General features: G+C 32.1%; 1 protein-coding gene across 2 annotated transcripts in view; it reads right to left on the reverse strand.

Moving 5' to 3' along the window:
- The window catches only part of LOC116027417 (inositol-tetrakisphosphate 1-kinase 3-like), a 6,336-nt gene extending 5,394 nt beyond the window's left edge, over positions 1 to 942 (reverse strand). The window contains exons 1-2 of one of the 2 annotated variants that reach the window (XM_031269036.1): positions 508 to 942; positions 253 to 463 (exon numbers count right to left, since the gene is read on the reverse strand). In XM_031269036.1, coding sequence (XP_031124896.1) covers positions 253 to 463; positions 508 to 520 — 224 coding nt within the window. In that variant the 5' untranslated portion in view covers positions 521 to 942. Of the gene's footprint in view, positions 1 to 252; positions 486 to 507 lie in introns of those variants that run through there. The other variant, XM_031269035.1, reaches the window with a different exon arrangement.
- Positions 943 to 14,575: the final 13,633 nt, after the last annotated feature.

Genomic DNA, 14,575 nt, shown 5'->3' on the forward strand with positions numbered 1-14,575 from the left:
AATCACCCCCCCCCCCCCAAAAAAAAAGTACAGAAAATTAGTTCTAAAAGAAAGAAAAGCAATTTCTTGGCATGATGAAGCATTCAAACAAATCCCAGAGTAAATGAAACATATACTCTAGAGCCTTCACATAGAAAACTTAAAATCCATAAAAATTACTCCGTATTATTTTATTTTTCCACATTAACAAGAAAAAAAATCCATGCTTAGGCACTTCAAACTTTAACCAAAAAAAACAGGAAAAAAAAATACCTAGCTAAACTTTCAAGCTTGGGCTGCAAAAAGCTCTTAACTTTCTTAGAAGTAAGAGCATAACCCACCACCACCACCTTCCCCGGCTGCGCCTGCGGAAACCCTCCGCCCACCACCGCATACTTCTTCTGCGCCGCCGCAATCTCCCCCATTTCTTCCCTTCTCTCCCGCCGCTCCTCTTCCACCACCTCCTCAAACCCAACAATCCCACCTCCCATCTTCATTCCCAAGATTAAAAATAAANAACAATCCCACCTCCCATCTTCATTCCCAAGATTAAAAATAAATTAAAAAAAAAAAAACACCTCACTAGGCTGCCTTTTATATACACACACACACACACACGCTAACAAAAATAAAATCCCTAATTCAATTTCTTATTTTAAAAAATGAAAAATCAAATCAATAACTAATTATATTTTCGCCTTATTCCTCCCCTCCCGTTCGGAAAATTTTTATTTAACCGATTTGAATTCGGATTATCCGGAGATTATTTCCGTCCGCAGAATCTAAGAGAACCCCAAAGTGATCACATACAAATGCGCGACCCTATATAAACACACACACACACATATATATATATAGAGAGATATAGAGAGAGAAAGAAAGAGAGAGAGAGTTGTTAATATGAAAGAGAAGAAGAAGAAGAAGAGTGCGAACAAAATGCGTACAGTAAAATTGTTGCTGAAATACAGCGCCTCAATATGGACGGTTACATTGGCTTTATAGTACCCGCGGGTGCATGAATTCATCCTCCAAACCCGACCCGCCGACCCGACACCTCCACCATTTCAGACTACGCATGTGACGTGGAATATTATCTGATTTCATCACTACAATGCTTTTCAATTTATTAGTCAAAAAAGAATTTCTTCAAAAGATAAGTAACTTTACAATTTTATTTTCAATATAATTAAATCTAAATCATCAATGTGAAAATAAATAATCTAACACTAGTATATGTTTCCAACAAAAAATTAAAAAATAAAACACAATACGTTCCCCTATTTTACGGTATGGTGTGAAATATGTACACATACTTTGATATGTATTGGAAAGTTAAAATATGGTGTGAATGGAAGGAAAGATAATAATGAGGAAAGTAGAGAGAACTTTAAAAAAAATTACTAATAACCACACGCGCATTGCGTGAATAGTCTAATATCTAATGTATATTTTTAACTTAGTGTTTTATAATTTATCAAATTATTATTCAGTATCCTGACATATATGAATGCAAGATTATCAATTTCTAAATATTTCAAGAATGCATAACTATATTTAAAAATGACTTTATATACCTGTAGATTTATTTTTAAAAAATTAAATTAATGAATATTGCTTGTTTAGTTTCCTTATTCTTATTTGATCAACATATGCCTAAAATACTTGTTTAATTTCCTTATTCTTATTTGATCAACATATGCCTACAATACTTGTTTGGAATAGATACAATGGAGTCACATGGAAGATATTAGTTTCCCAAGGAAAGATTTTGTAGGATTCTTCTAACCTAGTTGTCCAAGTATGTTATGGCATATAAATTGGAGATTTCCTCTCTGGTTAAGGGTAAAACATGGATGGTTATTGGTTTAGAAATGGGGAGCCATTTTAATTTTAATTAATTTAGTGATAAAATCTTGTGATTATTTCTAATTAATCAAAGATGCCATGGTGCTCAATTCCCCCAGTACTTATACTGTGGACCATGGGCCATGGTTGATACTACAGTTGTATTGAAAGGATATTGTAGTTGTATTGAAAGGATACTGCAGTTGTGTTGAAAAGGAACTGCAGTTGTACGGAACAGAGGTCGTGTCATTCATCTGGAACTACAGTTGTGTTGAACGGATACTGCAATTGTGTTGAAAAGATACTGCAGCTGTGTTGAACGGATACTGCAGTTGTGTGGAACGGATGAACGGCTTTTGTTCCGTGCAACTGCAGTTTCCTTTCAACACAACTGCAGTATCTTTTCAACGCAACTGCAGTATCCGTTCAACACAACTGCAGTATCAGTTATGATCATGGTCCACAATGCATTGTGGACCATAGTCCACGATATAATTTGCCCAATTCCCCTGCTTATGCACACGTTTTCGTGGTACTCACTTCATAGATTTAATCGACTAGATATATTTACATCAGGGGTGTATAGCATTACTCTTTCTCAAAATATTAAAAACTATTTTGATACTAAACAAATGTTTAATACTTTCTTTTTGGGTGAAAAGGAAAACTCGTAACCACTATCTGAGGATTTGCATTAGTCAAACTCCGCTCTTATGTAATACCATGAAAATTACATATAAGAGGTAAATTGCATTAGACAAATCGTGTGACATGGGTTTGACCGAAAGGGTGTGAAAAAATAGTCTATGTTAGAAAAAATAGCATAAAATGCCATTGTAAGTGCCTATTTTGTAGTACAAATATATGTGGGGTCCGCCTCCAATTTGGGTCGGGTCAAAGTGAATTTAAATTCTTCGTTGTGAAACAAAGAGATCAATGTATTGTACACTCAAAATGGATAGGGTGAATGAGAAATTGATTGTCAAAATACACTCAGTTGAGTTGAAAAATGAAGGTGGAAATACTTGAAAGAAGCATTTGTCCCACATTAGAAAAAGAAGTAGATTTGCACCACTATATATACAAGTCCCTTGTGGATGGAGGTTGAATTGTATAGCTAGCATAAAAGTTCTCTCTTGCGTCCAGGGAGGGGGTGCAAATCAAAGCCTAAAATGAGCCTAAAAAGGTTTGATGAAGTAATTATAATTTTAATTTTTAGAATTAATTTCCAAAATAAATATTTGCTTGTTATGAAGGTTACAGCAGGTTTTTAAACCAGTGTTAATGTCATGGTTAAATGTTATTAAATTTCACCCCTATATACCTTTGGATGTGTCGGGGGATTTTACAACACTTGAAATCTAAAGCTTTCTCCCTTTGAAACCCTACACATCATCCTCAAATATTCATACTAGTGTTCTAGTATGGCGGGCTCATTTGTTTGAGTGCTCAAACATTGAGTCATAGTTTGTTTTAACGTTCCTAGCACCAAAGGGAAGTAACAAATAAGGTTTTAAGGAAAATGTGTTTCCCACAACTCGAACTAACCCTTTTCCCTTTCGTTCTTGTGTTTGTTATTTTCAGGGAATAATACTTTCATAGTATTATATCCACAATAGTCTAGTAGATAAGAAGTCTCACATAAGATTTGCTTCGTGTTGCATTAAGGGTTCAATCCATGTCACGAACATTGGAGTTGGAGTTTGCGATGGACTCCTTGTGTGCAGAAGTAGCTAGATAGTTTAGTGTTGATTTTTGAAGCTAGATTTGCTTGATTTACCTTCTCATGGGCGTGGAATCCAAGGTATAATTTAACGAAACCATGAAATCTAGGTTATCCAAAAAAAAAAAAATCAAGCGCGTGACCATTCCGCACGAGAACTTTAATATTTTATTGTCTTTATGTTACAGTGCTTTTCAACTTGATGTAATTGAAAACCATCTTGCTAATTACTTTGTACTTAATTTCTAATCATTGTGTTAACCTTTTATATTACTTTTTCCTTAATTACTTAATGAGCTTTCCCTTTAGTTTGATATTTTTATTGGACCAACCAAAAAAATGTTAATGTATCAATTGTAAAAAGTACAACTTGAGGGATAAAATTTCAATGAGAGTGATATAATTGAAGTCAAATTTTATAACCTCCTCTTTAACAACCACAATCTCACCACATACAACGAACCAAGTTTACTCAATATGATTGAATAAATATGAATACTTAACGTAACTTTTGTGATGGCTGAGTCGCTGAGACTGTATATAGTTTGTTTCTCTCGTGATTAGTTATATGAAATCAAGTAACACCTCATTTTTACTAGTCACAAATATTACTAGTGATATAATAACTGTAGGTAAAATTTTAGCTCTACAATATTATAATGGCCGGATTCTAATTATATTATTATTATTATTACTACATGCAAATTTAGGTATGTTGAAGTTATGATTCTTAGGGGGCGTTTGGTTCAAGGGATCTGAGATTACCCCGGTAATCTGAAAAAGGTAATGTAAGATTACTATGTTTGGTTTAGGTAATATGAGATGGAAGGTAATATAACATTACTGCCACGTAGGAAATGGGGGTATATTTGAGGTAATCTGATTACCAAGTTTTGTTTAGGTAATGTGAGATTACTTTTCAATATTCCAAAATTGCCCTCATTTATATGCCTCTTTTATTTCATTTATATAGCTCTTTTATTCATAGACACAGACACGGACGCTACTTTTATATACATTCATATCTTCATTGGATTTATTTCTAGTGCTTATACACATTCCTTATTATTATTATTATTATTATTATTATTATTATTATTATTATTTGTTGTATTATTATTATTATTATTAGAAGCATATTGTTAAATTTTGAAATATGGAAAAAAAAAAACTTGTAGTTTACACCTTTCAATTTCTATGAGGGCATTTAAGTAATTGATATAATATAACCTAAAATATAACCTTCAACCAAACAAGTTAATATTACATTCCCAGAACTTTAACCAAACACATCAGGTAATCTTACATTCCCGAAATCTCACATTACCTTCCCGAAGGTAATCCTATTACCTGAGGTAATCTAAGATTCCGTGAACCAAACGGCCCCTTAAGGTATAGGTTAAGGAATCAATCTCAAGATTAAAGACTCGTAAGCAATATAATAAAGAGTAAAATATGAAATAATACAATATTATTATATTAAATTCAATAGATATAGGAGTGAGCTACCAATGCAACTATGGAGGCAAAACTCTAGTTATAGGTTATTACAAGTCCTAGCTCAATTATGGAATCTAGATAGTTGTCTTAGACTAAGAGGGCATGTGAAATTCTTCCCTACTCCCAAAGTAGGATACTTCTCTTCACCAAGCCACTAGACTCCTTTGGACTGGAATAAAATTCTCCTTGGTCCAAGCCCATAGTCCATTCTACACTGCTCCATTAGCTCATCCCCATGGCCATGGGGAATGGCTTAAGCTTGGGACCCATATCCCAACAAAGTCAATGCCAATTGCCATTGCATAAAACTCACTTAAGATGAGCCACTCAATTACTCTTTAATAAAAGTTCTACGCATCATGCAAATTAAGCTAGCTAAGGGAATTGACTAATAATACACTTATACCCATACCCACTAAATAAAGAAAGATCCTATGCATCATGGAATATTAATTCTGTCAAAATTTCTATTTGAAATCTGGAAAATAATTTCTGAAAATTATTTTTCGGGTTTTCAGTGTTTGAGAGATGGTGGAAAATTAAAGTCAACGGGAAATGAGTTCCGATCAAAGGAAATAGCTTGGTTTTTCTGTAAAATGACTTTTTCTTTTTTTTGGAGAAGTCATTTTATGGATCCAACTACTTCTTCTTCCTGGTTTCTTCTAAGAATGCTTCATCGGCTTTCTTCCGCTGTCCTCCGCTTTCTACCTTGACTGGTTTCTGACGAAACCATATTGGTTTCCGCCGAAAACTAGTACAAGCCAGTACTTTTTTAAAAAAAATATATGTTTGTTATTTGAAAAAAAAAAAAAGTTGGGCAAAACATAGTTGTTGTCAAATCTTTTTTAGTTAACAATAATGAAAATTTTAATTATACAATTCTACTTATTTTTCAGAAAATGAACCAAATACAGAAAGACAATTTTTTGGAATGCAACCAAACACTAGAAATAAAAATGTTTTATGAAAAATGACTCATTTTCCTGGGTTCCAAACACCCCCTTAATCTTGACTCACATTTTAATGTTTACCAAAAAAAATCATAATCTCTACATTATTCTTATTACAAAAATAAATAATCTTTAAAAAGTATTCTACACCATAATTTCTTCTTCTTTTTTTCGGTGACGAAAGAGATGCGCAATTATTATTTAAAAATGTACACTAAGTAAACTCTATTTTTAATTTGTGTAATAACTCACAAATTACACATCAACACCTTAATTTCTTAATTTTTGTAGTGGTTGTCATTGTAATCATCGAACTGTGCAAAGTTTGACTTCATACTAAATAAATATTTACAATAAAATAGAATCATAAAAGCAACATACTTTTTGTGTAAAGTAGAATAATGGCTACAATTGATATTCAACGTAACCCCCCAAAATCACCGAAAGCTAATAACGCCATAACAATAATTCACGTGTATCATAAGAACAGTACACATTGATGGGTTATTTTCATTAAGTCTAACCCAATAAAATTAGTGCACAAGTCTAAGGAATCGATCAGCATTGAAGAATAAAGGTTAATTAGTTAAGACCAATATATGCTGTAGAACAACCCTTTTAATGTTTTTTTTTTTTTTGGGTTTTTGTAAAGTGGAAGAGAGATAGAGGAGAGAATGTGTAGGTATGCCCGGCAAGTGAGGGTTTTTTGTGTGGTTCGTAACGGAGGCCGGAAGAAAGGAGAAGCTATATATGTTAATTAGTCGAGCCTGCTAGGTGTACGTAAACGGGTAGTAATTTTCAAGGATTTTTTTTCTCTCTCTCACCTGAAGAGAGAGATAGAGGAGAGGTAATGTGTGGGTATGCCCATTTTTATATGTTAATTAGTCAGGTCTTGACTAGCCGATCAGGTCGAGCGCTGGGCTCTGCCCCGAGATTGTGGATCCATAGAGTAATGTGGTCTATGGAATAAGTATTATTTTAATTACACTTTAGTTTCATTTGACAATATTGTTATGTTTTTTAGTTTCATTTTTCACACACACTAGTTTCATTATAGTAAAGCAAAATATCATTTTAATTATGCTACAATTTCATGTGACAATATACATTATTGTATGAGCTCTATTTTGTAGTTTCATTTTTCACACACTAGTTTAATTATAATAATGCTAAAGTATTGTTTTAATTACACTCCACGTTCATTTAACAATATATGTTATTGTATGGCTAGCTCTAGATTTTAGTTTCATTTTCACACACTAGTTTCATTTTAACAATACTAAAGTATCATTTTAATTATACTATAGTTTTATTTAACAATATACGTTAATAAATGAACTCTGTTTTTAGTTTCATTTTCCACACACAGTAGTTTCATTTTAGCAACACTGAAACATCATTTTAATTATACTAAAGTTTCATTTGATGTCTTGACGACCATGGTCCACATAGCACTATGGACCATGGTCCACTGCATAATAACAACTGACTTGGGACCGGTCGGGTTCAACTTGTTGATCTGCCTAATCGGGTTGGTTTGCTCCAGACCCATCTCCAGCATATATATCCATCAGTGTTATTACTATGTGATTCGTATGGTTTGAGTTAATTTTTTTTTATTTGATTTCTAAATCGAAAAATCTAGTTCCATTGATATAATATCATGGTCAACCTTGAAACGCATGCAGTGAAACAAATAATATAATTTTTTTTAGCATAAGATGATAGAGACCATAGTTTACTTGTGTTTCATAGTGGATATATGCCAGTTCCAATTCCGTAGCCTATTTGGGTATTCGTCACTTTATTCGGAGCTTGTGGTTTCTGCAGATGATAAAGAATCCCATTGCTTATTATCCTCAAGAATGTTGTTCCCTTCAGGATTGAATTGAATATTGTTTTCCTTTTTAATTTATTCACTTCATGTTTTCAATAAGAAAAATTGGTTGGTCTTTATGTCTGAGCTTCAAAAAGTCCAAATAAAGAATATTATCTAAGTGTTTTTTTTTCTTGCATTTAGTGGATTATATTATCAAGAAAGAGGGAATAAAACAATTCAATTGGACAAAATCAAAGAACAAATACATGAGTTGGATTCCTGCTATCCTTGGATGTTGGATGCATGCAGACCCTAGATTTCTTCATTGATGCATCAACATCTATCCCACTTTCTAGATAGTATGATATGATGCAATGTGTCTTTAGCAATGGGAAATGGATGTGTAACACTAATGTGCAAATTGGTTGATTTTGGTCATTGCATGTGGTACCAAATACCACCAATTATGATCCTATGGTGACAACTCATTATTGGGTTTATCGAGGCAAACCCCACTCCTCTTCCGAGTATGTGAGTAAACCCTCGCCCTGTGATCCTAGCCGGCAAAGGACCACAAGGAGGTTAACCAGCCTAGGTTGCCCATAGCTGACCGGCTCAAACCCGGGTGGCAGACGGTTTCGAACTCAGGACCTCACGGCCGCGAGCGTCTTGGTCTTGCCACTTAGGTAGCTTTCACATTTTTTTTAATGCGCTTAATTTCTCTTTTAAGTATTTGTTAGATAGAGCTTGATAAGTATTCTTAATATATACATCTATGTGTGCGTGTGTGCGCGGAGGGATGGAACAAAGGGTTGCTCCCCATAAGAAGCAAAGTGAGCAAACATTATTTGCTCAAATCAAGAGCTTTTTAGGTTAAGCAAGGCTAATCTTATCCTCTTGACAGATGATAGGATAGACAACACATGCATTCGACGGCCGTATATAACATAAGGAAAGTAGCTTTGCAAAATGATTCATTACGTAATTTTTCTTTCTAACGACATGAATTGCATGGGCTTTCTTATAACACGTTTGCATTCCGGCCTCTAATAGATTGTCTAGGGGATCTCGAGGCAAGGTATCACCTGAGATCCATTTAACTACTAACTCCCGCCATCACAACCACACTTATACATTAGTTTTCCATGACCCTCCATATAATCTAGGATCGTTACTAATTACTGCTAGGTCGTTTCCTTTCTAGATTTGCATAGCTTATTTATTTGATAACATTTTCCTCCTAAGTTGTATATATAAAATAAAATTTACATTATAATATATCTTATTTTAAGTCTTAATTGTTTGATTTGAAAACTACAACCCATATGTGATGAATATTTTAATATTTTTTTTGAGTGCTACTGACTCTGTTACAATGTAGTATCTGTTCATAGCTACTTTCTCAACCTAATGAAGCAAAAAGAGTCAACAGTTGCCTCCACTGAGACTCGAACCCACTCCCATCATCCATGTGGGAGTGTTAATCAAGACACCGGATGAATATTTTAATATTTAAAAGTATACAATGTTAAAAAGTAAAAATGTTGAGTACTAAGAAGAAGAGTAAGTAACATTTTTATAAGTAAAATAATAGAGTTAATTTCATCAGAGGTCCTTGTTTTTTGTGGTAATTCTAAATTTAGTCTTAAACTATCGTTTTTACCATTTAACATCCCAGACTATTCTTTTTTGGACACTTTTAGTACTCTCATGACTTTTTCTATTTTTAATAAGGACATTTTTGTCTCTTCATATTTTTCTTTTGTTATTTTTTCCAGTTTCAACCGGTTTAATTAGTTTAGAACTTTACTAAAATCGGTTGAAAAATATGGTTACTAAAAATCAAAAGTTACCTAAAGTCTAAAACAAATTAAACTGGTTGAAACCGGAAACATAACAAAAGAAAAATATGAAGAGACAAAAATGTCCTTACTAAAAATATTAAAATTCATGAGAAAAACTAAAAGTGTCCAAAAAAAATAATCTGGGATGTTAAATGACAAAATGATAGTTTGTGACTAAATTTGAAATTACCACTGCACCAAAGACAATAGATCTTTGATGAAATTAACTCTAAAATAATAATTTTATTTTACTATACATAAAAATGTATAAAATTGTATTTATTTATTTATTACTTTAATATTTTTGTCATGTTTAAAAAATTAAAAAAATTTAAAAAAAAAAAAAAAAAAAGCCCTTAGAAAATTAGCCCCATCTTCCCTAGTCCCTTTATTAATTACTGAACTCGACACTCCTTAAAGCCAAAGGCAAGTTATTTATTTTGTCCTCCACCCCTCACGTACTCCCAAATTCAGGGAGTCCTTTTCTCACATGTTTCATTACATTAATTATTTGGATGTTTACTTTTTTATTTTATTTTTTATTTTTTAATATAATGTTGTATTGTTATACTTTTATTTTATCAATGAAGAACGTAAAGTAACATTTTCATATGTATATTAAAAGTGCCACTCCTTCCTTAAAGGTTTGGTATAGGTAAGTTGAAACTAAACCTCTTGTGGCTGTCAATCAAGTTAAACTATCATTTTATTTTGAATTAATTAATCAATCGAGTGAATTGTACTTTGAATACATATATTTAATTAGTATACATCATTGATCATTAACCATTACTAATACTCAATCTTTCTTTTTAATCTTTTTTATAACGTAAAATACGAAGATACGGAGCTAAAGGACAAATACAGTCTCTTTTATTAATTTGAGTTAAAGTGTCGACTGGATATACAACGTGGCGTAGAGGCTCGGGTGGTCGGCAGTGGGCCTTCCTACTGTCCGAGCAGTCTCTAGGCTAATGTTGAGAATCAGTCCAAAAGTCCCTCTCTCTCTCCTCATTAATGCGCTATTTATAAGAGGGAAAAGGCTAGGCTCCGTCGCTTAGGCATGACAAGCACGTGGCGGACATGCAATCGTCGACCTCCCGCCCAAGATGAGAGGTAGCAAGTGGCGGCACCGATGGGATAGCCATCTGTCAATCAAGGGCCACAGCCGACCCTCGCGCTCGAAAACGTAGATAACCCCTGGGGATGCCGGGTTACGTTCGGGCGGTCGGCTCTTGGAAAGCATCCGACCCACCGAGCCCACATCCGGGTCGGTTAAGTCAGAGTACGTATATTTACTATCACTTTTGTATCATAAATAAAGGATAACTAGTCAAATTGATCACTTGAATCAAGCAGATAGTGCAATTGAGTCATCTAAGTAAAACAAAACAAAAAACAAAACAAAAAAAAAAAAAGAACTCCATTGAAACTCCCTAAATCGACAAAAATGTTCATTTACATTGTATTCAACATATTTAGCACCGATTTTTTTTTGAATTTTTTAATACTAGCACCGATTGTTTGTTTTGTTTTTTTAAGCACCGACTATCTCATTGAATAGACATCTATTGATGTTCTAAAATGACGGCCATAGTTGTCGTCTAAATTTGGACCATTAACAATTTTTTTTAGTAGTTGTATTTTAAAAAATCAAAAAATTAAAATAAGAAACAAAATTTTGTTAAAACAAAAAAAAAAAAAAAAAAAAGATGACACATGTCATCCTCGTAAGCATTATCCTGCATAGCATGTTACATTAGAACTCAATTAAACATTTTTATCTATTTAAGGAGTTTGAATGAAACTTTTTTTAATATGCTCAATTGCATTATTCGTTTGACTTTAGGGGTTAATTTGATCATTTTTTTTTTAATAAAATGAGTCTATTTAATTTAATTAATTTATAGTAAGTTAAATAATTCATTAAGTAATAATATATACCATAAAATATATTATTTAGAACAATATTTAATTCAATACATTCGAAACTATAGCAAGTATACAAAAATGATTAGGTCATCAAATTAGATAAAGAGTGATGCTGAGATCAAACCATCTTTAATCTTATTGAGTAATGACTTATTGAATGCAGTGCAAGCAACACTTAACAAGTCAAATCAAATTTATATAGTTGGTTAATTAATTAATCTAATGACACTATACAAGAAGTCAAGTCATATGTCATATGTCTTATGGGTTGGCTGTTATAACTTGTAAATCTGTACTTGTAAATTGGATGTTCCTCATTTATTGGATGAGATTGGAGTCATAATCCTCCCTAGGATTCTCCGACCCCTCGTTGGGAAGAAAACAACAAGAAATTATTCTTTAAAATATTGTGATTTAGACTTTACAATAGCAAACCAACTAATTAATATTATTTTAACATGTTTATATATCTTTACAAGTTTGTCTAAATAAAGGCGTGTAGTTCTTGATTAATATGCTACTAAAACAAGCATTTCTTGAGTTACGATGTTAACGATAGCTATATATTGAATATGTGTTTCGGAGAGTGGTTGGAACAATAGTGGTAACAATCCCGACTATTTTTAAAAATTTAGGTATAATTATAGGCACTGAGATCTTGATAAAAATTATTACTCTGTATTATAGGTCTATTAATTGTGAACTTATAGGTCTAAAAATGGCTAGTGGCAAGTGGATAGTGGTTTTAATTCATGGTTGAAAAAAAATCATTAGACGCTTTTTGGGCGTTCGTGTATTTTTTTTATTTTTAAAAAGTTTGTATAAATTTCTTTTAATTTTTTAAGACTAATAATTATATATTATTTAATACTTTAATAGTTAATAGTACAATATTAAATATTAACCTAAAAATATTTAGAGTTTGAACAATTTTGGATTATTTCACTCAAAACAATGTTTATTCTGAGTGAAATAACCCATTTAAAAAAAAAAAAAAAAGAACAATAGCTAATCTGCTGACTGGACCACCTAGACCACCGATTATAGTGATAAGCTAGGCGGCCAACTGGCGCCTAGCACCTAGGTGCCGATTAATCGACGCTTAGCTATGATTTTTGCAACACTTAACTCTTTTAATACTTCCTAAAAAAAGGATAATGATCAAATAAACCATCCAACTATATACCAAAGTGTAATTAAATCATCGAACTAAAAAAAATCTAATTAGACCCTTACACTTGTTAAAATGATGCAATTAACCTATTTAACCTATAATAGCACGTTAAAAATCATTGCCCACTTGCCACTAACCATTTTCAGGCCTATAAATTCACAATTAATAGTCTAAACTCTTTTTGAGATAATGGTGATAGTGAGATTGAAGCGATGATGTTAAAATCAAAGTGGTTAAGGACCACGAAAAATCTTGATAGAGAAGTCGGTGCCAACTTCTCCATCGCTGAAAAGTTTATTTAAAAAAAAATTATGAATAGGATTCCACGTAAGATGTCATGTAAGAAAAAACTGACTGGTTACCTTTTGGTAACTTGTTAAATTAATTAATTGTACAGTTTTAACAAGTTTCAGGTCTAATAAAAAATTGTAAATATCTAATTGTAATTGACCTATTCCATCCTTATTACCAAAAAACAAAACAAAAAAAAAAAAAAAAGATTTTTCATAGCTTCATAGTAAAGTGGGCAAGAAAAGTTAGAAGGGCCCAACTCTTTTAGGAGTCTCTATGTATGGGCCTAGCCTTAGCCCCCTTCAATATTTACCAAAGGCCTAGGAGTTTTATCTTTTTAATTTAATTGTTTTTTTTTTTCAGAATAATGAAAATTTTATTTCTCTATAATTTTACAAGATATATTTATCTCCAATATTAAATTTAAAATAAATTTGATCTTACTAAGGCCCAAATTCTCAATCATTCTTTTTTTTTTTTTTTGAACGAAATTTAAGAATATTTAGCTTGAATTTCATAAGTTTTTTTAGGAACTTTCAAGTAAATTCAAAACAATTTTTTTAAAAACACGGTTGATCTAAGGTGTGTGATACATTTACACTTTCGTTAAAACTAATTCACTTCCTTTTAACGGTCCTATGCACATTTCAGTTTTCCAAGATACAATGAATTAGAATAATATATTCAAGCACTCAAATATATTATTCAGTGAATTAGAACAAACGTTACTTACAAAAGCATTTCAAAGCTAAGCTCCAAAATTCTCAACTTGATGGCTATAATTTGAGATCGATTTCTCATTTACACATTATCTGATTTAAATGTATAATATATCAAATTAAATTTCTCACTTAAAAGTAAACCCAACTCAAAACATTGTCTCAATTTGACACATAACATGCCATTTAAAGCTATTTTAATTAATAACCGTTACTTGAAATCCTAATTTTAGTTGAAGGGTTTCATTTTGCTAATTGCATTCCCTGGCCTTCATCAACCAGCTCAGATCAAAGCAACAGTACTTCCCTAAAGATTGAAATTCAGGAAGTTATATATACAGCTGAAACAGTAAGCCAATTTCAAATTTATTTTTAATCAATTAAATGTTTTGAATTCAATAGATTTATATGCCTTTTGCCCCCCTTTTGTGCACACATGATGATTATTGCAGGTAGAGTGTGGAAGAAATTACACTTGACTTTATGGTTATGTTTCCAAGTGTTTTTAGGTTATGCATTGCATTTATGAAGGAATTAAAATAGAGTATTTAATATTTGATTATGACAAAAAAAAAAAATACTGGTGATTTATGAATTGATATAGAAATTTACAACTTTTCATTTTATTTCATTGAGGAGTGCAATTGATGAGTCGCTAAAGAAAATTTGTGCAATTCAAAGTAGGTTGATTGTTGGTGGTGTTTTGATGCAAAATACTAGGATAATTTATTTATTAATGAAATCTCAGGCTTTCTACTTCATCTCATTGAGGAATATGATGCAATTAAGTATTCGAAAA

The sequence above is a fragment of the Ipomoea triloba genome, chromosome 8 (genome assembly GCF_003576645.1).
Source record: "Ipomoea triloba cultivar NCNSP0323 chromosome 8, ASM357664v1".
Taxonomy (NCBI): Eukaryota; Viridiplantae; Streptophyta; class Magnoliopsida; order Solanales; family Convolvulaceae; genus Ipomoea; species Ipomoea triloba.